Source organism: Micromys minutus, assembly GCF_963924665.1.
Source record: "Micromys minutus genome assembly, chromosome: 30".
Classification (NCBI taxonomy): Eukaryota; Metazoa; Chordata; class Mammalia; order Rodentia; family Muridae; genus Micromys; species Micromys minutus.
Window position 1 is genome coordinate 29855558 of NC_137965.1, and position 27897 is coordinate 29883454.

The 27897-nt window shown below is 34.9% G+C and overlaps 1 protein-coding gene across 1 annotated transcript; it reads left to right on the top strand.

The window, feature by feature from the left end:
- Positions 1 to 3336: 3336 nt before the first annotated feature.
- On the top strand, positions 3337 to 27453 carry LOC308439963 (vomeronasal type-2 receptor 116-like; the record flags this gene model as incomplete). The annotated part of the gene is made up of 6 exons (XM_080941898.1): positions 3337 to 3578; positions 6000 to 6285; positions 13603 to 14415; positions 15963 to 16190; positions 24097 to 24220; positions 26558 to 27453. The coding sequence occupies 6 exons, from the start codon at positions 3337 to 3339 to the stop codon at positions 27451 to 27453; spliced, it is 2589 nt and encodes an 862-aa protein (XP_080798024.1).
- Between the last annotated feature and the right edge of the window lie 444 nt (positions 27454 to 27897).

A 27897-nucleotide genomic window follows, 5' to 3' on the forward strand; every position in this document is an offset into this window, starting at 1 on the left:
TTTAGTTTCCATGTGTATGTGGGCTTTTTGTTGTCTTTGTTGTTGTTAAAGACCAGCCTTAGACCATGGTGCTCTGACAGGATGCATGGGAGTATTTCAATCTTCTTATATCGATTGAGGCTTGCATTGTGTCCAATTATGTGATCAGTTTTCGAGAAGGTGCCATGGGGTGCTGAGAAGAAGGTGTATTCTTTTACTTTAGAATAATATGTTCTGTATATATCTATTAATTCTAATTGGTTCAAAGTCTCTGCTAGTTTTGCAGTGTCCTTGTTCAGTTTCTGTTTCCATGATCTGTCCATTGGTGAGAGTGGGGTATTAAAGTCTCCCACTATTATTGTGTGGGGTGAAATGTATTTTTTGAGCTTTAGTAGGGTTTCTTTTATGAATGTGGGTGCTTTTTTATATGGAGCATATATGTTAAAGATTGAGAGTTCCTCCTGACAGATTTCCCTGGTAATGAGTAAAAAGTGTCCTTCCTTATCTTTTTTGATACCTTTGGGTTGGACATTTACTGTATTCGATATTAGAATATCCACTCCATCTTGCTTCTTGGAGCTGTTTGCTTGGAAGTATTTCCCCACCCTTTTACTCTGAGATAGTGTCTGTCTCTGTCTCTGAGATGAGTTTCCTGTACGCAGCAAAAGGCCGGATTTTGTTTATGTATCCAGTCTTATAGTCTATGTCTCTTTATTGGGTAGTTGAGTCCATTTATGTTAATAGATATCAAGGAATAGTTGTTTCTGTTTCCTGCCATTATTGCTTTTTTGGGTTGAGTTGTGTCTGTGTTTTTTTTCTTCTTTTAGTTTTCTTGTTTAGGAGTTTTCTTGTTTTTACTAGGCTGTATTTTCCCTCATTGTATTGGGTTTTCCACCTATAATTCGTTGTAGTGCTGGGTTGGAGGTCAGATATTGTGTAAATTTTGATTTGTCATGAAATATCTTCATCTCTCCATCGATGGGGAATGATAGTTTTGCTGAATATAGGAGCTTGGGCTGGCACTTGTGGTCTCTTAGGGTGTGCATGATGTCTGTCCAGGCTCTTCAAGCTTTCATAGTCTCTGTTGACAAATCGAGTGTGAGTCTGATTGGCCTGCCTTTATATGTTACCTGACATTTCTCCCTTACTGCTTTTAGTATTCTTTCTTTGCTTTGGGCACTTGATGTTTTTACTGATATGTGTCGGGAGGTATTTCTTTTCTGGTCCAACCTATTTGGAGTTCTGAAGGCTTCTTTTATGCTCGTGGTCATCTCATACTTGATGGTAGGGAAGTTTTCTTCTACAATTTTGTTGAAGATATTTACTGAGTCTCTTAGTTGATACTCTTCTGCCTCTTCTATTCCTATTATCCTTATGTTCAGTCTTCTCATTGTATCTTGGATTTCCTGGACATTTTGTGTTAGGAGCTTTTTGTGTTTTGCATCTTCTCTGACTGTTTTGTCTATGTTTACAATGTTGTCTTCTGCCCCCGAGATTCTCTCTTCGATATCTTGTAATCTATTGGAAATCCTTGCTTCTGTGACTCCTGATTTCTTTTTTTGGTGTTCTGCCTCTTGGGTTATCTCTTTTAGTGTTTTTTTATTGTTTCAATTTCTGTTTAAATTTCTCTCTTTCATTCCTTTATTTCTTTGGTTTTGTTTTCCTCTAGTTCTTTGAGTTCTTTGAGTGTTTTTCTTGTTTCTTCTTTAAAAGCTATTGAATCTTTTTGATTTTCCTCTTGTTCTTGTTTAAGTATCTCTATCAACATCTTGAGGTATGATTTCAGGTCTGTGTCTTCTTTTTCTGAGGTGTTTGGAATTCCTATGTTTGCTGTTATGGGAGAGCTGGGTTCTGGTGTTGCTAGACTGTCTTGGTTTCCTTGGGATATACTCTTTCACATTCCTCTTGCCATTTTGTTGTCAGTGATATGTTCTTGCCTTTCCCTTGTTACTGGTCTGTGTTCCTGGATCTCCACTGGTCCAGGTGTCAGATGGGCTGAGCTCTGTTCTATGCCTCAGAGTCGTCGGGTGGGAACAGAAGTTCCAACATTCTGTTCCTGGTCGCTGGCTCAGGAAGGGCAGGTCAGGGCAAGGCAGGGGGTGCACTTTACGTGTGCACTCCGCAGAGCTCTCTCTGCTCCCCGGCAGCCCAGGTATCCCACCCACCAGTTGCTCAGCCTCTACAAATGTCTTTTATTTTATGATTGCTTATAATATACAAGATGGCATATATCTTGATACATTTTAACAAATGAGAAAATAAGGAAATCTCATCATGTAAAATTTAATTATTTTAATTTTAAAAATGGATCTTCATTATTGTCATAAAAGCTGCATTCTAAAAATGTTAACAGTGCAATTCAGCAAATATCCATGCTTAAATGTAAACATTAAGAAGAAAACTCACAACACAATCTTCTAAATGTTTACAGAAATAGACCTTTTGTAACGTACAAATGATTGAAAAATAGATGAAATTAAACAAATAGTATTTCTGAGTCCCCTGTTTTCATAGTCATATTATAATTTAGAAGACAGATGTGTGTGTTTACACGGTAGGAGTGGCTATAAGTGCTTTGTGGAGGAGAGACAGGGAGGGTAAAAAACTAAAATGTAAATAAGTAAAATAACAAATGAAAAGAAAAAGGAAAGAAAGCTCACAGAATGGCATTTTCTCTGCATCATGTTCAACATTTAAAACTGAATCATTACCATATAATTTGATGGTGGCTCTGTGAAGAATTGTATAATTTTGGATACAGCTGGTTTAAATATATTTCTTATTTGGTCTGTTTATTGATTACAAACACCATGAAAGCACAAACTTTGTTTAGATAATTGTACATGTCACTGGTATGACATAGTCTACACTTTATATGGTCTGTGGATCTCAGTGACTATAAACATAAACTATTTATAATACAAACAGCCACTTCTTGTCTTACACTTTGTCATATAATGTCCTATGTGTTTCCAGTAGGTCTAAATGTACTATTAGTGAATTTCTCACTATGAATGATCTGATACAATCCACTGACATCATTTCTACTTGTGTCTTCATAATCCCTTGGTAAAAATATCCAAGTCTCAAACTAGAATAAAAGGACTTCTATCTAGGGGTTCACAAACATGAGTGATATCATGGAGCTTGAGAATAAATTATTCTCCTAAGTATTTACCATACCCTGTTTATTACATGGACTGTGAACACCAGTTGCAGAGCTTCAGGGAAGAAAGTGTTTAATATTCCTCCAGGACTCAGGAGAAATCTGAAAAAAATAAGAATCATGAATATGCAACAAACATCACCTTTGCCCAGAGAAATAAAAGATGGTAGAAATTTGATGTGCTGATACGCATGGCACATCACAATCCACATTGCTCAGGTTTAAGGCAGGAGAATATGTTACCTTTAATTGTATTCTCCTTTCTCTACAATATTCTACTAATCATGTCAAATTTCATTGATCCCAAGTGCTTTTGGAAAGTAAATTTGGATGAGGTCCAGGATAAAGACTTGGAGATAACTTGTTCCTTCCTTTTTGGAGCAGTTCAGAAGCCTATGGAGAAAGATTACATCAACCAGACTTTAAATTTCCTGTAAGTGCATTTGTATTATTCAAGTAAATGAAAACTTGTCTATTTCTTGAGTGATGTGAAGATCAAGATTGGGCAAAGTCTTGAGTCTTCTTTTCTGTTTCTAAGACTGAACAGATAATTAAGCTTTTTTTTTTTTTTTTTACAAATTCAATCCTAATTTCTCCTAATTAATCCAGAAAAGGTTTTGTTCCTCTTCCAGGTGTCCTGGAAGTTGAGCTTAAAGGACTGTCTACATTTCTCCTTAGCACTGAGCCATCCTAATAACAGTTTGTGTTGTACTATAGAAACTAATGGCTTATTAAAGTTAATCCCATAATTTTTCATTGTGACTTATTCCAAGTGGTTGCAAATGAATGACCATAAACTCTGCTGACAGTCCTTCCATTGGTGAGCTGCTCCTAGAGCATATGCTGGTTCCAGTAAAGGACATGGCACATATAGTTGTCAATAAATTTACATACAGACAGACTTACTCTCTCACATCCACTGCATATGGTCACTTCTTGCCTTCTAAAGCTTCATTAAGTTTGGAAAGAGGAGATATTTTCACTCAAATGTTTATATTGATATGAATGATGGATATACATGTGTGTCTGTATATGAGTAAGGAATACTTAGGTTATTAGAGGGTAATACATCCAAGTGTTTTAAAAGATAAAATTTAAAAGCCCTGTGGCTTTTTGCTTTACAATGTGTATGTACAATAAATTTCTTTTGTGTTTAATAAAGTTTGGCACTCTCTCTTTTGAGTAAAACATATTTGGGACATATGGAATCAAATGAAACATTTACATTCTTTGAATAGTGAGGCTATCAATTACACTGGTGACTGTTTATGTCCCTTGTCACTGGCATGGGTGTTATGGAATATTTGGAACATTTGAGAACAGTGATACAGTAGTTATCTATTAATTATTTTTGTCATTATTTAAGAAACTTGTCTTCACTTTCATGTCTAAGTTGGTTAATCTCTGATCCATTATGATATTTATACCTTCTGAGACTTATTTTTTAGTAATTTTTGTAAATAATAGGTAAATATTACCAGTGTGGTATCAATACCCATTTTTGTAAATTATTAATAGTTGTTTTGAAACACAACCGTTTACACTACTAGGCTACACAGACAACATACGTTATGGATGTTCCCTTAATTTTAGCTGTAGATAGTATTTGGAGCATTGCACATGGTCTATCCACAAATTTCTATTCTTTATTGGCAACATTTAATTGAGAATACTGTGTGTGTGCTAATAAAGAATATTCTTCTAAAATGGACTATTTTATAGAGTATAGCATGAAATCACCACACATATAAAATTTTTGGTGAAAACCAGATTAAATTACCTCAAATTTAATCATTAAATATAAAGGTGTATGTTTAGTGTTTATTGAACAGCCTGTATGAAATAACAAAAATGACACAAAACATAATTTTCTTTACATGAACAGAAACACAATGTGGTACTATTGCATTCCCACTATCTTGTGGTCCACTTTTATAACAAAAAATAACATATTCTATACAATTTGCACAAAAATCTCTTCTAATTTATAAACATATAATACTGGCACATACAAATATCACTGCAATATTTATTTTTCTAGTAATCTCTTGAATGCTAGTGCTTTTTTAGAGTAACTGGAAATGTAATCAAGGATGTTCTATAGAAATTAAGTTATAATTTAAAAAGTACCCAGAGGAAATATATCACATTCCTGTGTAAACAGAAAGTAGGTGAATAATACTTGGCAAGTGAGGTTGGCCCTAAATATCTATACAAAGCACCTAGCACAAGGCTATACATGCACATGCATAGATACGTATCATTTACCAAATGCATGTTTGATATTTGAATTTATTTCAAAGTAACTCTTTAGGAATTATTGTCTTTCAGCAAAAGATTGAAAGAAGAGATTAACAAGATGAGGTCAGAGATGAGAGAACATTTTATTAATATTGACCAATATCTGGTGTTGCAGAGGTCCATTATTCCCTTATAAGTCAAGTTTCCTCTTCCTGAACCAATGCATTTAAATCCACAAGAAAATATCAGCAACACAATAGCTCTCATAACGAATGTATCTTTATATTTCTCAATGATTTCAAATTAAAGACATGACCAGAATTACTGTTTTGTCAATATCTATGATTTTCTCTTTACCTTTTGGTCAAGCGCTCAAAAATAGGGAAGAAAATGCTCTCTGTGGATGAGGTCAATATCATATTTGTTTAAAGAAGAAAAACTGTCATAAATTTTAATGTGTTTGTTATTTTCTGGGTTCTCATATCAATCCAGTCTGGGGGAAAAGGCTATTTTTCATCTTTAGAGCTCAGATGCACAAACTTACATAGAGAATAGAGCTTCTATTGATGATGAAAAGATATGTTTCCACAATAAATAATGTACTTTTTTACAGAAAATCAAATAAAAACCACAAATATGCTTTGGCATTGGCCTTTTCAATGGATGAAATCAACAAGAATCCTGATCTTTTACCAAATATGTCTTTCCAAATATACAATTTTGACCATTGTGATGGAAAATCTGAAACAGTAATACGCTATTTATTACAAGAAAACCGTAATAGTTATTTTCCTAATTATTTCTGTATGGAGGAGACCATGTGTTCATTTCTGCTTGCAGGACCCAAATGGAGAATATCTTATATTTTCTGGATATTCCTGAACAAAATAACTCCACATGTGAGTTCCCATAGTCCAGTATTCTTAACATCATGTCTCTTTGGGGGACTTTGACAGATATTAAGAACATTAATAGATGAGATTAGATTTATTCATCTGTTAATCCATGTAGTTCCAGGGTACTTATTAAACAGAGACATGACAAACCTTCTGTTGGATGCCATCTCCAGATTTTGATAGATTCTAGAAAGGGGGAATAGAGAAGGCCCTAAGAATTGAGTCTGACCTAAAGAGAGAATCTTTCAGGGTTGACTGCAAGGCAGTCACAGTGTTTATTTATACAAATCTTAGTAAGCAGAGACTGATTCGTGTAGTTTCCAAATATAGAACACTTTATTTCTGCCCCCGTTTATGTGTTATATTAATCTTGGACAAAAATTTAGATTATCGTTGGATAATCATTGGAACATAACTGAGTTATCATTTACAATTATTGTGGTGTCCTAAATTTTGATATCAGTAATAAACTGATAGAATTAATTATACACTACAAACATTGTCTCAATAGCACATCTTTTAAGGATCTAGAGTATTGTTTGCAAAGGCATGACAGACCATTCTCAGCCTGGCAGCTCATGATGTTTCAGTGGCACTAGACAGCATGAAGGCTTCCAATCCAGTCTGTGGTGATAGTCATTTTACTACCACTGAGCATATGACCAACCATCAATGATCACAGTGCCAATTGTCATTAAATCTTCTGTCAAAATTCAAGAAATATGTTTCTCTAGTTATTGTAAGTCATTTTCTTTATTTGTTAATTGAACAACTTTATTTTAAGAAACAAGGACAAATGTACAAATTTATAGCATTTTTGTATAAAAGTATACGAATATATATTTGTCAGTGCTTACGGTTTTTTTAAAGGTTTGAGAGACTGCATTAAGAAGTTACTAGTTACAATGAGCATAAAGTACATGTAAAAGAAGTTGTAACCTGGAATTAGTCAAAGTATTATTGGTGTGTAAAGATTAATCATAATGTTTTTTTATTTTTTTTTTCCTGAACTTCATATAGTCTGTGAGTTCTTTCTAGGGAGTTCAGACCTTTCTGGGGTTTTATCCAATTATCAGTGACTGCATATTGTGTCTATTCTTTTGTGACAGGGTTATATAACTCAGGATAATATTCTCTAGATGTATCTATTTTCTGAAGAATTTATTAAATTCATTGTTTCTGATAACTGAGTAGTAATCCATTGTGAAAATATACCACATTTTTGTATCCATTCATCTAGTGAAGGACATCTGGTTTCCTTCTACCTTCTGGCTATTATAAATAGGGTTGCTATGAACATTGTGGTTTATGTGTCCTTGTTGTATGTTGGAGCTTCTCTGGGGTATATGTCCAGAACTGGAATAACTGGGTCTTCAGGTAGTACTATGTCCAATTTTCTGAGGAATTGCCAGACTGATTTCCAGAGTGGATGTATCAGTTTACAACATCACCAAATGTGGAGAAGTGTTCCTCTTTCTCTGCATCCTCGCCTGGACCTGCTGTCATCTGAATTTTTGATCTTAGCCATTGTGGTGGATATGAGGTGGAATCTCAGGATTGTTCTGATTTGCATATCCCTGATGACTAAGGATGTTAGCACTTCCTTAGATACTTGTCCACCATTTGATATTCCTCAGTTGAGAACTTTTTGTTTAGCTCTATACCCAATTTTTAATAGGGTTATTTGATTCTCTGGTGTCTAGCTTTTTTAGTTCTTTGTATACCTTGGATATTAGGCCTCTATCTGATGTGGGATTGGTAAAGATCTTTGCCCAATCTGTTGGATGATGTTTTGTTTTCTTTACAGTGTCTTTAGCCTAACAGAAACTTTGCAATCTCATTAAGTCCCATTTGTCAATCTTTGACCTTAGAACTCGACCCATTGGTGTTCTATTGAAGAAATTTTCTCCTGGGCCTATGTGTTCTAAGGTTTTCCCTACTTTCTCTTCTAACAATTTCCGTGTAGCTGATTTATTGTGGAGATCATTGATCAACTTGCACTTGAGCTTTGTACAAGGAGATAAGAAAGGGTCTATTTTCATTCTCCTGCATGCTGAGTGCCAGTTGGACCAACACCATTTGTTGAATAGGCGGGCCTTTTTACATTGAATGTTTACAACTCCTTTGTCAAAAATCAAGTGACGATTTATGTGAGGGCTCATTTCTAAATTCTATTCTCTTCCATTGATCCATGTGCCTCGCTCTGTACCAGTACTATGCAGTTTTTAGCACAATTGTCTTGTTATGTACCTTGAGGTATGGGATAATGATTCCTGAAGATGATTTCTGATTGTTGAGGATGGATTTAGCTATTCTAGATCTTTTGTTATTCCAGATGAAATTGCACATTGGTCTTTCCTACTCTATGAAGAAATGGTTGAAAATTTGATGGGGATTGCCTTGAATCTGTACATAGCTTATGGTAAGATGGCCATTTTTAAAATTTTGATCCTTTTTATCCATGAGCATGAAAGATCTTTCCATTTTCAGAGATCTTCCTTGATATCCTTCTTCAGAAGTTTGGAGTTCATGTCATACAGGTTATTCATACAGGTTAGGTGTCATACAGGTTAGAGTCACACCTAAGTATTTCATATTGTTTGTGACTATTGTAAAGGGTATCCATTCCCTAATTTCTGATTCAACTTGTTTGTCCTTTGAGTAGAAGAGGATTCCTGATTTGTTTGAGTTAGTCTTATAACCATCCACTTTGCTGAACTTGTTTATCAGCTGTAGAATTTCTCTGGTGGAATTTTTGGGGTCACTTAAGTACGCTATCATGCCTTCTGCAAACAGTGATATTTTTGATTTTCCTTTCCAATTTGTATCCCTTTGTTTTCCTTTAGCTCTCTAATTGATCCGGCCAGGACTTTTTGTACTATGATTTTAGAGGCATTGCTTTAAGTTTCCAACTGTTAATTTGATGTTGGCTGTTGGTTTGCTGTATGTTGCTTTTATTATGTTTAGGTATGGGCCTCGGCTTGCTGTTCTTTCCAAGACTTTTAAAATAAAGGGGTGTTGAACTTTGTCAAATTCTTTCTCTTGATGTAGTGAGATGACCATGTGTGTTTTTTTTTTTTTTTTTTTTGAGTTTGTTTATATTGTGGATTAAGTTGATGGATTTCCGTATATTAAACCATCCCTGCATCCCAGGGATGATGCCTACTTGATTGTGGTGAATGATAATTTAGTTGTGTTCTTGGATTCAGTTTGCAAGGGTATTTTTTAGTATTTTTGCATCAATGTTCATGAGTGAGATTAGTCTGAAGATCTCTTTCCTTCTAGGATCATCGTGTGTTTTAGGAACGAGATTTATTGTGGCCTCAAAAAATGAGTTAGGTAATGTTCCATCTGATTCTATTGTGTGGAGTAGTTTGGAGAGTATTGGTATGTCATCAATAAATTTCTGATAAAATTCTGCACTTAACCCACCTGCACCTGGGCTTTTTTGTTGGAAGGCTTTTGATGACTGCTTCAATTTCTTTAGGTGTTATAGAATTATTTAGGTGATTTTCCTGGTTCAGATTTAACTTTAGTATCTGGTATCTGTCTAGGAATTCATCCATTACCTCCTGATTTTCCACCTCTGTTGAGTATAGGCTTTTGTAGTAAGGTTTGATGATTTCTTGAATTTCCTTGCATTCAGTTGTTATGTCTCAACTTTTATTTCTGATTTTGTTAATTTGCATACTCTCTCTTTGCCCTCTAGTTAGTCTGGCTAAGGGTTATCAATTTTGTTGATTTTCTAAAAGAACCAGCTCTTGGTTTTGTTCATTATTTGATTGGTTTTTGTTTTGTTTAGTTTAGTTTAGTTTTGTTTTGTTTTGTTTTTGGTCAATTTCAGCTCTGAGTTTGATTATTTCTTGCTGTCTACTCCTCTTGGGTGTATCTGCTTTCTTATGTTCTAGAGCTTTCAACTGTGCTGTCAAGTTGTTAGTGTATGCTCTCTCCTGTTTCATTTTGGAAGCACTCAGAGGTAAGAGTTTTCATGTCATTGCTAATTTCATTGCATCCCATAGGTTTGGGTATTTTGTGTTTTCATTTTTATTATATTTTAGAAAATCCTTAATTTCTATCTTTATTTTATCTTTGACCATACTATCATTTAATAGAGCATTTTTTTCTTTCCATGTTTATATGGGCTTTTTGTTGTCCTTGCTGTTACTAAAAACCAGCCTTAGACCATGGGGATCTGAAAGGATGCTTGGGAGTATTTCAATCTTCTCATATCTATTGACACTTGGTTTGTGACAAATTATATGGTCAGTTTTGGAGAAGGTGCCATGAGGTGCTGAGAAGAAAGTGTATTCTTTTGTATTAGGATAATATGTTCTGTAGATATCTATTATTTCCAATTGGTTCATAATGTCTGCTAGTTTTACTGTGTCCTTGTTGAGTTTCTGTTTTCATGATCTGTTCATTGACGAGAGTGGAGTGTTGAGGTCTCCCACTATCATTGTGTGGGGTGCAATGTATTTTTTGAGCTTTAGTGGAGTTCTTTTTATGAATATGGTTGCTCTTTTATTTGAAGCATATATGTTAAAGATTGGGAGTTCCTCCTGACCAATTTTCTGTATAATGAGTAAAAAAGTGTCCTTCCTCATCTTTTTTGATAACTTTTGGTTGAAAGTCTCCGTCATTGAATATTAGCATGGCTACTCCAGCTTGCTTCTTGGGGCCATTTGCTTGGAATTTTTTTCCCAAACTTTTACTCTGAGATAGTGTCTGTCTTTGTCTCTGAGGTGAATTTCCTGTATGCAGAAATATGATGGGTTTTGTTTATGTTTGCAGTCTGATAGCTTATATCTTTTTATTGGAAATTGGAACAATTTATGTTAACAGATATTAGGGAATATTGGTTGCTATTTCCTGCTTTTTTTTTTTTTTTTTTTTTTTTTGTTTTGGGAGGTAAAATTGTGCCTGTGAATCTCTTCTTTTGGGTTTCTTGCTTAGGTATTTTCTTGTCTTTTAGGATGTAGTTTCCCTCCTTGTACTGGGTTTTCCATCTATAATTTTTTGTTCTACTGGGTTTATCATCAGATATTGTGTAAATTTAGTTTTTTCTTGGAATATTTTGGTCTTTCCATCTATGGTGATTGAGAGTTTTGCTGGGTGTATCAGCTTGAGCTGACCCTTGTGTTCTCTTAGGGTCTGCATGATGTCTGTTCAGGCTCTTCTAGTTTTCATAGTCTTTATTAAGAAGTTGGGTGTGACTCTGATTGGTCCGCCTTTACATGTTACATCAACTTTTCCCCTTACTGCTTTTAGTATTTTTTCTTTGCTTTGGGCACTTGGCATTTTGACTATTATGTGTCTGGAAGAATTTCCTTTCTGGTACACTGTATTGGGAGTTCTGTAGCACTCCTTTATCCTCATGGTCATCTCATTCTTAAGGGGAGGGAAGTTTTCTTCTATGATTTTGTTGAAGATATTTACTGTACCTCTTAGTTGATACTATTTGCCCTCTTCTATTCCTATTATCCTTAGGTCTGGTCTTCTCATTGTGTCCTGAATCTCCTGGAAATTGGTTTAGGATTCTTTTGGTTTTTTCATCTTCTCTGACTGTTTTGTCTATGTTTTCAATGTTGTCTTCGGCCCCCAAGATTCTCTCTTCCATCTCATGTAGTCTGTTGGAGATGCTTGAATTTGTGACACCTGATTTCTTTTTTAGGTTTTCTACCTTTAGGGTTGTCTCATATAGTGTTTTCTTTATTCTATTTCCATTTTAAATTCCTTTTTCCATTGTTTCTTCTCTTTGGTTCTGTTTTCCTCTAGTTATTTGATATTTTTTTAGTGTTTTTCTTGTTTCCTCTTTAATAGCTTTTATTTCTTTATGGTTTTCCTCCCATTCTCACTTAAGGAAAATGAGGTATGATTTCAGGTCTAAGTCTTTTCATTCTGTATTGTTTGGCATTCTGCTGTTTGCTATGATGAGAGAGTTGTGTTCTGGTGTTGCCAGATTGTCTTGCTTTCTCTGGGGTAAGTTCTTCTGCTTTCTTCTTGTCATATTGTTGTCTTTCATTATATAAGGTCTCATTGTTAGTGATTGTTTCCTGTCTCTCCCATGTACCTGGCCTGTGTCCCTAGATACCTGCTGTTCCTTTTGGAAGATAGCCTGAGCATTAGTTCTGCATTCAAGGGCCATCCGGGTGGAAACCAAGTTTCTATGGCTGAGTTTCTGCTTCCCTGAACCAATGGGATTTGCTTTCCAGGCCCTCGACCCAGAACTCTCTGCGCCCCAGCTACTCACAGCCCAATCTCACAAGACCTGTGTCCCTGGACTTCTGCTCTTCCCGGTAGCATTTGGCCTGAGCACATGTATTGCACACACCCAATATTTTTAATAATATAATGATTACGTCATATCATTATAGAGCTTACTGCTATGTCTTATCTTGTTTTTCTTTTGTTTCCTCATCATAAGATATAAAGGTGGAATTTCACAAGTAAACTTTTGTAAGAAAGAAGGGTCATGGGTTTCTGACACCTTCTTCTTACATATTTTTTCTCATGTTTTTTTTTTTTTTTTTTTTTTTTTTTTTTTTTTTTTTTTTGATCATTATCAGACACTTTGAATGGAGGAGAAAACTCTATCTATTCTAATTTTCCTTTTTGTTTATTTTCCTAAGGGATACAACATACGGATCCTATAAATTTTGTACCGTAACTGACTGGGCATTTAGTAGGAAGGGTTTTTCAATCTGATCTGCTGATGATGTGTTTTAGATTATAAAACCAATTTTACAATCTAAAATTTATTTTGGTCTGATTATATGTTTTCTGGGAGTTACAGAGGAGGTATTCCCAGAGTATTTTGGAGATGTATCCTAAAAAAGGAAATCTATGACAGCTTTATGTGAGTCAAACCTCTACTGTACAAAGACTACCTTCAAGTCGGGCAAGATAAGAATAGTTTTTGTAAAGGCTAAAGTAGTATTATCCATAGACCATTACTGTTAAATATGAGAGGAATTGTATTTGAATTATGATATAATGACATACATGGCCTTTAAAATAATTTTAGTCAAATATCCCCATGCTGAAAATAGACTAAAATCCCTTGAAACATTGAAAACACAGAAATCACAACTAAAACTGAAAACAGAACAGCAGTTATTATAATGTGCAAATACCTTTTGTTATCCCTTTGTCAAAAAGCTGTGCTTGCTGTTCCCTCAATTAGTGGACGTTCCAGGCTTCCACATATGCTCATATGCATCAGACATGAGAGGAAATGTCACACATAATCAACTGTTTGTAGGTAAATATGATTAGGTTATTTCATGTGCACTATGCCTCATGCTCTACTCTGTGTTGTAGCTCCTTCATCTTTCCTACGGACCTTTCCATTCCGTCTTCAGTGATAATGAACAGTTTCCCTATCTCTATCAGATGGCCCCAAAGGACACATCTCTAACACTGGCAATGGTCTCCTTCTTACTTTACTTCAACTGGAACTGGGTGGGTCTTGTTATTTCAAATGATGAGCAAGGCAATCAGTTTCAATCAGAGTTGAGAAAGGAGAGTGAAAAGAAGAAAATTTGTTTTGCCTTTGTGAACATGATATCAATTCATGAGGCTGAATTTTATCACAAAACTGAAATGTACTACAAACAAATTTTGATGTCTTCAACAAATGTTATTGTGATTTATGGGGAAATAAGCAGTATTATGGAGTTAAGCTTCAGAATGTGGGAATCTCCAGTTATTCAGAGAATATGGCTCACCACAAAACAATGGAATTTCCCTACCAGTAAAAGAGACTTAACTCACGGCACATTCTATGGAACTTTTACTTTTCTACACCACCATGGTGAGATATCTAGCTTTAAAAATTTTGTACAGACATGGTACCATCTCAGAAGCAAAGATTTATATCTGGTAATGCCGGAGTGGAAGTACTTTAACTATGAAGACTCAGCATCTAACTGTAAGATACTGAAGAACTCCTCGCCCAATGCCTCATTGGATTGGCTAATGGAAGAGGAGGTTGACATGACCTTTAGTGAGACAAGTCATAACATATACAATGCTGTGTATGCCGTGGCCCATGCACTCCATGAGATGAATTTACAGCAGATTGATAATCAGGAAATAGTTAATGGCAAAGGAGCCAGTTCTCACTGCTTGAAGGTAGATTTCTTTATTGGATGCTGTCTGGTGTTTTCAATAGCATAGCCATTTACAGTTTCTCAGATACCTACACTTAATGAACTAAAAAATATTTTTCCAAAATAGATAGGTTTCTGAGGATTTTTCCTTGAGAAAAACAAATCTAGTGACTTTTATAAATATAAATACAAAAAGATAGCACAGATTACCAATGAAAATTAGTGGTTTCATACAGAGAACCCGAATATCCATCAGTATACCCCTTATAGTTTTGAATACAAACAGTGTTTCCTCGTGAATTTTTTTAATGATGGGAAGATGAGTTTTTACTTATATTTGTCAATTTTATTAAAATCATATTGAGGAATAATTTCCTTTGGCATGCCATAGTAATTCTACCCCCAGTGCAGGCTCTGGGTAACTTACTTAATTTTCTGAGAGTTATTAAACAAGTAGTGTGGCATCCAGTTCAGTCTATTATATGTATTTATATGTGAGTGTATCTTTCTCACTGAACATTTTTTAGTATTTCTGCTTCTCTGTGTTTATATTTGTGTTGCCTTTTACATACATGTTTATCTCTGTATGACTGTGGAGGCAAATAACAGTTTTTTCTATGTATGACTTTCTTTCTGTGTGTTCATAAATGTGTATATGTTTGTGTAATCAATTGTCAGAGTATATTACTTTCTATAACATTGTATGGATTTTGTAAATGTTAGTATGTGCTTATACATATTTTTCTAATTTTCTTTATATATGATTGGCTATTTATTTATGCTTGTCTTGGCCTTTGCCTAGTTTTTGGCATTAGGTGTGCGTATATATTTTTCAATGTGTCACTATCACTCTGGGTTGATGCTTATATATTTATGTCTCCACATGTGCGGTGCTGTCAATCTGTGTATGCTTATATGTGTCAATGTGTCTATTTTATGTGATTGCAAATCTGTACTTTTAGATAAGTGCATATGTATGCGTTTTTGTGCCTGAATATTTACATATATGTATCAACATGTATGTATTTTGAGTGTAAATTAGTGTATAGCTCTATTATAATTGTGACTTAGAAAAGATGTGTGCCTCTCTCTTTGTTAATGTGTGTGTGGTTGTGTGTGTGGGTTTTTGTGTGTGGGTTTGTGTGTGTGTGTGTGTGTGTGTGTGTGTGTGTGTGTGTGTGTGTGTGCATTGCATATCTGTGTTTGGTTCTGCATTTTTTTATCTGTTTGTGTCTGATAAAATTCGTGGGATATTATGATAATATTATTCATCCAATTGCTTTTGTTATAGTTTCATTCTTCTTTCATAATTCTATCATCTGCCCTTTCCTTACTTCTAAACACTTTGCATATTATGTAAATACATATTTTAATAGTAGCTTTATATTTCACAAATTTCAAGAACAACACATCGACATTATTTGACAATAAAAAATGCTCAGTTTTTAAACAATCTGCTATGACCCTTATCTATTTAGATCTGATATTTTTTCTTTACTATAAAAGCAGAATACATTTTATGACTTGAGGAAATTGTATATTCATTATAGTGCAATTGTTGTCTTTTAGCTAAACTCCTTTCTGAGAAAGACCCACTTCACTAATCCTCTTGGGGAAAACGTGATTATGAAACAGAGAGAAATCCAGCAGGAAGAATATGACGTTTTTCACATTTTGAATTTCTCACAACACCTTGCAACTAAGGTTAAGATAGGAAAATTCAGTCCATATTTTCTACAAAGTAGACATTTTCACTTATATGAAGACATGATTGAGTTGGCCACGGGAAGTAGAAAGGTGGGTGTTTATTAACTTATTGATTTATGACAAACAGCAGTAAAAACTGTCAAGTGCATACACTGCAACATGTTAATATGAAACATTTCATCACATCAGGAGCCAATATCTAGGATCCTGTATAATGTTTATTATCCATATTGTAATTTTTCTGATTCTTTGAAGATTTCATATATGCATAAAATCTGCTTTGTTGTATATGAACGATTTTCTGAAATTTAACAAATACAAATTTTTTTTCACCACAGTTTGATAATCTTTCCTTTAAACTGAACAATATTCTCTTCAAATCATCATTGCTATTACACTGCACAGTGATCTCACCTACCTTAAATCCCTGGGACACATGTTGATAATAGTGACATTAATGTTATAGCTATGAAACAATGAGTCATAATTGCTAACTCTTGTCATTATACCCAAAAATGTTTTTCCATGTAATGGAGGGACATTTACCAATTTCACTAATGAACCCAATTACAGAAATTTATATTACAAAAAATTACGTTTTAAAAAGCATTAAAGAATGCATTTTACGCATTTAAGTAAGATTAACAAATAGGCAAAGAAAAATATAGACAGCTCTAAAAATAATGCAGGAATAAATGGCTTTCAAAACACATTACATAAAACAATAACAGCAACAAGACAAAAGTAATAATTAATTTTCAAATATAACAGAATATTTTAACATTCACTAAATAAAACCAAACACAACAAGGCTGCCTCATTTTAAAGGCATTCCTTGGTTGCCCATATCATTCATTCACTTACAAGAAGAGCAATATTCTTTATATAAGTAGAGGAAAACATTATAATGTGTAATAAGAGGGAACAAAGGAAATTAGACGACAATACATTTGATGGATATGTATAGAACAATTATCGACTAAAATGCCTATGGAAAGAACACAATACACAACAGAAAGACCATTCTCTGAGAAAAGGAAGAATTTATTCCAGTGATGCAGTCATGTTTCAACATATGCCGATCCACACAATACACATTTACATCCTTTACCAAAAACATTCGGAAATAGTTCTTAACCAAGTCTAACATTCATTAAGATTTAAAGAAATAAAACAAAAGAGATAGGAAAGAAGGAACACATATGGATATCATAATATTTTCTTTCATAAATCTATTGACAATACTATAATACATGCACAGAAAATCATTATCCTTGAAAGTTAAAATTAATGTCAGGTAGTTTTGTTGGTTCATGTTTCTATCCAAGCCCTGTAAAGGCAGAGGTCTGAAAATCTCTGTCTGTTTATTGCCAGTCTTCCTTATAGTGTGAGTCCAAACAATCCCTGTGTGATAAGAAGACACTAACATAAATAAATTAACATAAAGGACTAAGGTAATCCTATTTTCCTTACTCTAAGTAAAAATAGCCTTTAAATTATTATAAGTTGTTAACATATATTTAAAGAAAAATGGTGGTGAATAAAATAATACAATGTACTCTGAACTTCATTGGGAGTATTATTCTACTGATACTTCCCTGTAAGACACTATTTAAACAATATAAAAAACCTGGAAAAAAGTTTTAAGTCTTCAATTAATTTAAGCAAGCTAATGGCTAACCAGCTTTTTCTGGTATTTGCCGACAGTGTAGAGCATTTTGATATTCTAAAACACTCCATATTCAAGGCCATTGCACACCAATTTATCATTTCCACCCATATTAAACCAGTGTCTACATATTCTGATATTTTGATTTTTATCCCATTTTTATGCTTTGCTATGCTGACTTATACAAGGTTATATATTATCTGTGAAGTAAGGAAATATTTTCCTGTGTCAAATGTCTTTCAAATAGTAACTTGTTTCTCTGTTGCTTTAATTAAACTTTAATTTTTTTGAACAACTTTATTTTAAAAAACAAAAATAAATGTACAAATTTTAAGGATTTTTGCATAAAAGTATACGAATACATTTTTGTCAATATTTGGCTTTTTTTTTAAAGATTTGATAGTGTGCATTAAGGTATTACTAGTTACAATGAGCATAAAATACATGCAAAACAGGATGTAACCCGGAATTAGTCAACGTTTTCTTGGTATGTAAGGATTGAGCATAATGATTTTTTTTTCATTCTTTCTTTTTTTTTTTCTTGAGCTTTACACAGTCTGTGAGTAGTTTCTGGAGTGGTCAGTGCTATCTGGGGTTAGTATCCCATTATCAGTGACTGTATATTATTTCTGTTCTTTTGTGACTGGGTTATCTCACTCAGGATGATATTCTCTAGATGCATCCAATTTCTTAAGAATTTTGTTAAGTCATTGTTTCTTATAGCTAAGTAGTACTCCATTGTGTAAATGTACCAAATTTTTGTATCCATTCACCTTCTGAAGGACATCTGGGTTCTTTCCAACTTCTGGCTATTATAAATAGAGCTGCTATGAACATTGTAGTGCGTATATCATTGTTGAGTACTAACATGCCTCTGGGCAATATGCCCAGAAGGGGAATAGCTGGGTATTCAAGTAGTCCTATGTCCAATTTTCTGAGGTAATGCCAGACTGATTTCCAGAGTGGTTGTATCAGTTTGCAAAGCCACCAACAGTGGAGAAGTGTTGCTCTTTCTCCCCAACCTCGCCAGCATCTGTTGTCATCTGAGTTTTGGATCTTGGCCAATCTGACTAGTGTGAGGTGGAATCTCAGGGTTGTTTTGATTTGCATTTCCCTGATGGCAAAAGACGTCTAGCACTTCCTCTGATGTTTCTCAGCCATTCGATAGTCCTCAGCTTAGAACGTTTTGTTTAGCTCAGTACCCCATTTTTAATAAAGTTATTTGATTCTCTGGTGTCTAGCTTTTTGAGTTCTTTGTATACCTTGGATATTAGGCCTCTATCTGATGTGGAGTTGGTGAAGATCTTTTCCCATTCTGTTGGCAGCCATTTTGTTTTCTTGACAATGTCCTTAGTCTTACAGAAACTTTGCAATCTCATTAAGTCCCATGTGTTAATCTTTGACCTTAGAGCTTGAGCCAATGGTGTTTTGTTCAGGAAATTTACTCTGTGCATATGTGTTCTAAGGTTTTCCCTACTTTCTCATCTAATAGTTTCAATTTATCTGGTTTAATGTGGAGATCTTTAATCCACTTACACTTGAGCTTTGTACAAGGAGATAAGAATGGGTCTATTTTCATTCTTTTGCATGCTGAGTGCCAGTTGGACCAGCACCATTTATTGAATAGGCTGTCCTTTTTCAATTGAATGTTTACAACTCCTTTGTCAAAAATCAGGTGACCATATACATAAGGGCTCATTTCTGGATCTTCTATTCTATTTTATTGATCCACATGCCTATTTCTGTACCAGTACCATGCAGTTTTCAGCACAATTGCCTTGTAATATAGCTTGAGGTGATAGTGATTCCCGCAGATGTTTTCTTGTTGTTGAGGATGGATTTCGCTATTCTACGTCTTTTGTTATTCCATATAAAATTGCACATTGACCTTTCCAATTCCATGAAGAACTTGGTTGGAATTTTCCTGGGGATTGCATTGAATCTGTAGATTGCTTTGGTAGGATGGCCATTTTTAGAATGTTGATTTTTCCAATCCATGAGTATGGGACATCTTTACATTTTTTGAGATCATCCTCAATTTCCTTCTTTAGAGGTTTGAAGTTCTTGCCATACAGGTCATTCACTTGCTTGGTTAGAGTCACACCAAGGTATTTCATAGATTTTGTGACAATTGTGAAGGGTACCTTTTCCCTAATTTATTTGTCCACATGTTTGTTCTTTTAGTATAGGAAGACTACTGATTTGTTTCAGTTAATTTTGTATTCAGCCACATTTCTGACCTTGTTTATCAGCTGTAGTAGTTCTCTGATGGAATTTTGGGGTCACTAAAGTACACTATAATGTCATCGGCAAAATGTGATGTTTCTATCTCTTCCTTTCCGATTTGTATCCCCTTGATTTCCTTTTGCTGTCTAATTGCTAAAGCCAGGACTTCCAGTACTATGTTGAATAGGTAGGGGGAGAGTGGGCAGCCTTGTCGAGTCCCTGATTTTACCTGCATTGCTTCAAGTTTCTCACCATTAAGTTTGATGTTGGCTGTTGGTTTGCTGTATATTGCCTTTATTATGTTTAAGTATGAACCTTGGATTCCTGTACTTTCCAGGACTTTTAACATGAAGGCATGTTGAATTTTGTCAAATGCTTTCTCAGCATCTAGTTAGATGACCATGTGATTTTGTTCTTTGAGTTTGTTTATATGGTGGATTACATTGATGGATTTTCTTATATTAAACCATCCCTGCATCCCAGGGATGAAGCCTACTTGGTCATGATGAATGATCGTTTTGATGTGTTCTTGGATTCGGTTTGCAAGGATTTTGTTGAGTATTTTTGCATCAATGTTCATAAGTGAGATTGGTCTGAAGTTTTCTTTCCTTGTACGGCCTTTGTGTGGTTCAGGTACGAGAGTTATTGTAGCCTCAAAAAATGAGTTAGGTGGTATTCCATCTGATTCTATCTTTTGGAATAGTTTGGAGAGTATTGGTGTTATATCTGCAATAAATGTCTGGCAAAATTCTGCACTAAACATGTCTGGGCCTGGGATTTTTTTGGTTGGGAGGCTTTTGATGACTTCTTCTATTTCTTTAGGTGTTATAGGGTTATTTAGATGGTTTACTTGGTCTTGGTTTAACTTTAGAATCTTGTATTTTTCTAGGAATTCATCCATTTCCTCCAGATTTTCCAATTTTGTGGAGTATAAGTTTTTGTAGTAGGATCTGATGATTTCTTGAATTTCCTCAGTTTCAGTTGTTATGTCCCCACTTTCCTTTCTGATTTTTTAATTTGTATACTCTCTCTTCGCCCTCTAGTTAGTCTTGATAGGGGTTTATCAATCTTGTTGATTTTCTCAAAAAACCAACTCTTGGTTTTGTTGATTTTTTCAATGGTTCTTTTTGTTTCTATTTGGTCTATTTCGGCCCTAATTTTGATTATTTCTTGCCGTCTACTCTTCTTGGGTATATCTGCTTCCTTTTGTTCTAGGGCTTTTAGCTGTGCTGTCAGGTTGCTGATGTAAGCTCTCTTCAGTTTCTTTTTGGAAGCACTTAGGGCTATGAGTTTTCCTCTCAGTACTGCTTTCATTACCTCCAATACGATTGGGTATGTTGTGTTTTCATTTTCATTGAATTTTAGAATATCCTTAATTTCTTTCTTTATTTCTTCTTTGACCCTGCTATCATTTAACAAAGCGTTGTTTAGTTTCTATGTGTTTGTGGGATTTTTGTTGTTTTTGTTGTTCTTGAAGACCAGCCGTAGTACATGGTGCTCTGAGAGGATGCATGGGAGTATTTCAATCTTCTTAAATCGATTGAGGCTCGTTCTGTGTCCAATTATGTGGTCAATTTTCGAGAAGGTGCCATGCGGTGCTGAGAAGAAGGTGTATTCTTTTACTTTAGGATGATATGTCCTGTAGATATCTATTAATTCCAGTTTGTTCAAAGTCTCTGCTAGTTTTACAGTGACCTTGTTTAGTTTCTGTTTTTATGATCTGTCCATTGGAGAGAGTGGGGTATTAAAGTCTCCCACTTGTGTGGGAGTGAAATGTATTTTTTGAGATTTAGTAGGGTTTCTTTTATGATTGTGGGTGCTGTTTTATTTGGAGCATATATGTTAAGGACTGAGAGTTCCTCCTGACAGATTTCCCTTGTAATGAGTAAAAAGTGTCCTTCCTTATCTTTTCTGGTAACTTTTGTTTGAAAATTTATTTATTCCATATTAAAATAGCCACTCCAACTAGCTTCGTGGGGCTGTTTGCTTGGAAGTTTTTTTCCCACCCTTTTACTCTGAGATAGTGTCTGTCTTTGTCTCTGAGATGAGTTTCCTGTATGCAGCAAAAGGCTGGTATTTGTTTATATATCCATTCTGATAGCCTATGTCTCTTTATTGGGAAGTTCAGTCTATTAATGTTAATAGATATCAAGGAATAGTTGTTTCTGTTTCCTGCTATTATTGCTTTTGTGGGTTGAGTTGTGTCTGTGTCTTTTTCTTCTTTTGGTTTTCTTGTTTAGTTTTCTGGTTTTCACTAAGCTGTATTTTCCCTCATTATATTGGGTTTTCCACCTAAAATTCATTGTAGTGCTGGGTTTGTGGTCAGATATTCTGTGTATTTTGATTTGTCTTGAAATATCTTCATCTCTTCATCTATGGTGATTGATAGTTTTGCTGGGTATAGCAGCTTGGGCTGGCACTTGTGCTCTCTTAGGGTGTGCATGATGTCTGTCCAGGCTCTTCTAGCTTTCATAGTCTCTGTTGAGAAATCGAGTGTCATTCTGATTGGTCTGCCATTATATGTTACTAGACCTTTTCCCTTACTGCTTTTAGTATTCTTTCTTTGCTTTAGGCACTTGGTTTTTTGACTATTATGTGTCAGGAGGTATTTTTTTCTGGTCCAATCTATTTGGAGTTTTGAAGGCTTCTTTCATGCTCCTGGTCATCTCATTCTTGAGGGAGGGAAGTTTTCTTCTGCGATTTTGTTGAAGATATTTACTGTGCCTCTTAGTTGATACTCTTCTCCCTCTTCTATTCCTATTATTCTTAGGTTCGGTCTTCTCATTGTGTCTTGGATTTCCTGGACATTTTGGGTTAGGAGCTTTTTGTTTTTTGCATCTTCTCTGGCTGTTTTGTTTATGTTTACAATGTTGTCTTCTGCCCCCGAGATTCTCTCTTCAATCTCTTGTAATCTATTCGAAATGCTTGCTTCTGTGACTCCTGATTTTTTTTTTTTTTTTTTTTTTTTTTGGTGTTCTGCCTCTTGGGTTATCCCTTAATGTTTTCTTTATTGTGTCAATTTCTGTTTTAATTTCCCTCTTCCATTCCTTCATTTCTTTGTTTCTGTTTTCCTCTAGTTCTTTGAGTTCTTTGAGTGTTTTTCTTGTTTCCTCTTTAAAAGCTTCTGAATCGTTTTGCTTTTCCTCCCATTCTTGTTTAAGTATGTCTATCAGCAGTCTTGAGGCATGATTTCAGGTCTGCATCTTCTTTTTCTGGAGTATTTGGAATTCCGATGTTTGCTGTTATGGGAGAGCTTGGTTCTGGTGTTGCCAGGTTGTCTTGGTTTCCTTGGGATATACTCTTTCTCTTTCCTCTTGCCATTTCATTGTCAGTGATATGTTCTCACCTTTTCCTTGTATCTTTCTGGTCTGTGTCCCTGGATCTCCACTGGTCCAGACGTCAGATGGGCAGAGCCTTGTTCTGTGCCTCAGAGTTGCTGCGTGGGAATAGAAGTTCCAAAGTTGTGTTCCTGGTCCCTGGATGGGGCAGCACGGGGGTGCGCTTTCTGTGCGCACTCCGAGAGATCTCTCTGCTCCCTAGCTGACTCGATCTCCTACTCACCAGTTTTTAAACCTTTAGTGCCTGCCAGACCAGATGGCCTAAACTTTAATTTTTAACAAGCTGAGTAAAAAGCGGTAATGTGACATATGGCTTATAGTCATGGAAAGACAGGTGTGGGTGGATATCTTGACACTGAAAGTAAAATTCCACATCATTTATCAATTAAGAAATTGCTTCAAACAAGTAAGGACAGGCTACTCTTGGCTGAGAAATTGTTTCAATTAAAGTTTCCTTTGTCTGTTCAAAGTATTTAGTGACATATAAAAAATAATTAACAAAAAACATCAGGTTTCAATCTCTGTAGATTTTGCACACGGCTTACAATTAGCTCTTTTTCCTGAATTAGAAGACATTCAGAAACTATCATAGATTTTTTCAATATATTTTCACTATTTAGAGCTGGTCATTAATCAATGGAAGAGTGAAATATCAAACAGTTGGTGTACATAAAATGAGCTTTTTGAAATCTTAATGTGATAATATAAAACATAAAATAAGAAGTTAAAACTCATCATCAGTTTGTGTCTCATTTAATCTCAGATGCCATCTTCTGTGTGCAGTGCAGATTGTAGTCCTGGATTCAGAAGAATCTGGAAGGAGGGAATGGCAACTTGTTGTTTTATTTGCAGCCCCTGCCCTGAAAATAAAATTTCCAATGACACAAGTGAGTGATGGCTGCTCTGATGAATCCTGCAAATATATATTCATCTTGTACCACACTGGGATAATAAACTCAACTAAAAGGCAACAGCAAATGTAACATATATCAATTTTCTAATTTACTTGTTGCAGATACATAAAACAGTAACAAAACCCTGCCAAAAAACTAACAAACACATATATCTGTAACATACCCTCATAGTGACTAGTTGCAAATTCATGGCCAAATACATTATCACAAAGAAATACTTCAAAACATAAAACTACAATTTGAGGGAATACTTCATAAAATTTTCCATTAATTAATCTATTGTTTAAAAATGCATGCACATTAGATTTTTTTAGAATATGTTAAGAATTAATTTAGTCATATTTCATAAATATAGCAATTCTAGAAATGATTGTGCATACCTTGTTCATAAGAAGCCAAGGAAGAAACACACATATCAAATTTACTGGACTAGGACATAAGACTTACAAGTATGACAAACATGTTCTCTGTAAGATTAATATAAAGACAAAAGTATTTGCAAATTTGTGAAAGACTGCTAAGGATATAATATTCAGAGGACCATGATGAAAGCATGTGTGACAAAATTAGAGAAAGTTAAGTAAAAAAGTTGACTCATGATGTAGAATATATGAAGAGAAGCATATTCAGTATATTACATATTACATCCATAATTACTGGGAGTTGGCAAAATGAAAACAGTTTATGGATAGTTTTTCCAATATTTTGCTTTTCATTCTATGTAATGAATCAAAGATCTTAAAAGACCTATTTTGCCTGCAAGATGGTTCAACGTGGTATAATTTGTTGCTAAGTCTTACAGTCTGAGTTTACTCCCATGATGCATGTAGTAGGAAAAATAAACCTGCTCTGAAGATGTCCTTTGAAATACATTTTGAAGTACATGCACCATGCTCAAAAATGGTTTTTAAAGTATACTAAAATTAGTTTACATATAAAAGCAAATAGGAATATTTACATCAATGAATTCCACAAAATTCCATAAGATATTTTATTACATTGATTTCTTATGTATGGGGGATGGGTACACATGTATAGGTACATGTATGAGAAAATACTACCCCTATAGTTACATTCACATGCTCTGTGAGACACTTGGAATGGGTGCTGTGACTAAACTCCAGCTCTCTCATAGAGCAAAATATTCTATTTATAGCTAAACCAGCTTCTTAGGCTTTTAGGAGACATATCAAATAATAGGTCTCCACAACTGCATTGTTATAAATAAGAATTCTAAAAATGAAGGAAGAACATCAACATTCTCTGACATGACATTATATTAAATGCAATTACAGTCATAGTTCATATTGTAGCCATGATGGGAATGACCATTTAGGAATGGTGTACTATTGCTTAAGACAAATGCACTCTGACAGAAGGATTCCTCAGTTATTTTGCTCACTCTGTTGTCAATACTGATTTCATCCTTGAGTACACCAGAGACACAAAGTCCCAGTGGAATGGAGATGAGGCTAAGATGAAGGTGCTCAGCATCCAAAACAGGGAATCAAGGTGAAGGTCTCCTTAGTACAAAGTATCTACAGAATTTTTTCTTCAGTGATAATATTAGTGCATTTTATGAACAATAATCAGAACTTTACTTATTGGCAAATGAAGACACATCTGAGGGCACATTTATTTAATGTTTTCTACTTTTTAAACATCGATATGTTACAACACCTTCTACACCTTCTTATGAATTATGACAAGAATCACTTAAATTGAATAATGACATTGTCACTTTTACATGAACACATATGTATAAATATATGCCCCTATACAAAGCTTACCTGTTAAATGTAGTGTTGTTTCTGTCTGGGAGCTTGAGTTACTGAATTCTTGGGTAGCTACTCCAGATCTTTTTTCCAAACAGAAGTCAAGGTCTCAGTGTGTCATAGGAAATGAATTATAAGGCAGTCATTAATCTCTGGAACCAGTAAGTTTAAGGTTTTGTATTTATAAAATATACCCAAACACATATTCATTTATGAGTATATCATTTCTGATTTCAAAAATCTACTGGATATCAACATAGAACAAAATGTTTTAGGAAATCTTTGCTATCTGATAACATTATAAATACTATAATTAACAAAGTTAAATAGACAAACAAATAATGGCTTGGTGTTATTTCCCCTTAAATCTTTATGATCATTGTGAATTGAAAGCAATGCTGAGCATCAATGTCCTGCAAATTGCTTTGTCAACATCAAAGGCAGGATTACAACCTTATTTCAGCACCCTTACTTGAAAAACCTTGTCAATACAATTTCTAAAACAGCACTAACTAAACTTTCTTTTGGACATCAGATATGGATCAGTGTTTGAATTGTCCAGAAGACCAGTATGCCAACACAGAACACAACAAATGCATTGAGAAGGCTGTGATCTTCCTAAGTTATGAAGACCCCTTGGGGATGGCTCTTGCCTTAGTAGCCTTCTGCTTCTCTGCAATCACAGCTGTGGTACTTTGGGTCTTTGTGAAGCACCACGACACTCCTATTGTGAAGGCCAATAACAGAATGCTCAGCTACATATTGATCATGTCACTCATGTTCTGTTTCCTGTGCTCCTTTTTCTTCATTGGCTATCCTAACAGAGTAACATGCATCTTACAGCAAATCACATTTGGAATTGTATTCACTGTGGCTGTTTCCACAGTTCTGGCCAAAACAATCACTGTGGTTCTGGCTTTCAAAGTCACAGATCCAGGAAGAAGGATGAGAAACTTCTTGGTATCAGGGACACCCAACTACATTATTCCCATATGTTCCCTATTCCAATGTATTCTGTGTGCAATCTGGCTAGCTGTTTCCCCTCCCTTTGTTGATACTGATGAACACTCTGAGCATGGCCACATCATCATTGTGTGCAACAAGGGCTCAGTTACTGCATTCTACTGTGTCCTGGGATACCTGACCTGCCTGGCCCTTGCAAGCTTCACTGTGGCATTCTTGGGCAAGAATCTGCCTGACACATTCAATGAAGCCAAGTTCTTGACCTTCAGCATGCTGGTGTTCTGCAGTGTCTGGGTCACCTTCCTCCCTGTCTACCATAGCACCAAGGGCAAGGTCATGGTTGCTGTGGAGATCTTCTCCATCTGGGCATCTAGTGCAGGGATGCTTGGATGCATCTTTGCACCCAAGATCTATATTATTTTAATGAGACCAGACAGAAATTCTATCAAAAAAATCAGGAAAAAATAATAATTCTGACCAATATTTCAGGGATTCTATCAAATGTAAATTTGGTACACAACCACCAAATATTTGATTACACTGCCTGTGTCTAGTTTTTTATCATTCTCATTGCTTCTCTAGTGATGTCTAGACATATCAAAACTATGGATATTTCATAGATTGTACACAAAAAATGCTTAGGTTCTTCTGGAAGAACTTAACTTCTCAAATTATTATTACAATTTTATTAATCATTTTGCTTGCATTGATATTTCCCCTCTGGTAACTTCCAATAAAATTTGATAAGGCAGGTAATCACAGGACTTTATATAGAAATTTTGTTCCAGAACATACAAGGCTACATATAGAAACAATCTATAAATCAGTCAGACAAACAAACTAACTAAAGAATCATCAAAGATGACACCAGAACACATTTTCTGATTTTGATTAGGAACACATATAAGACAG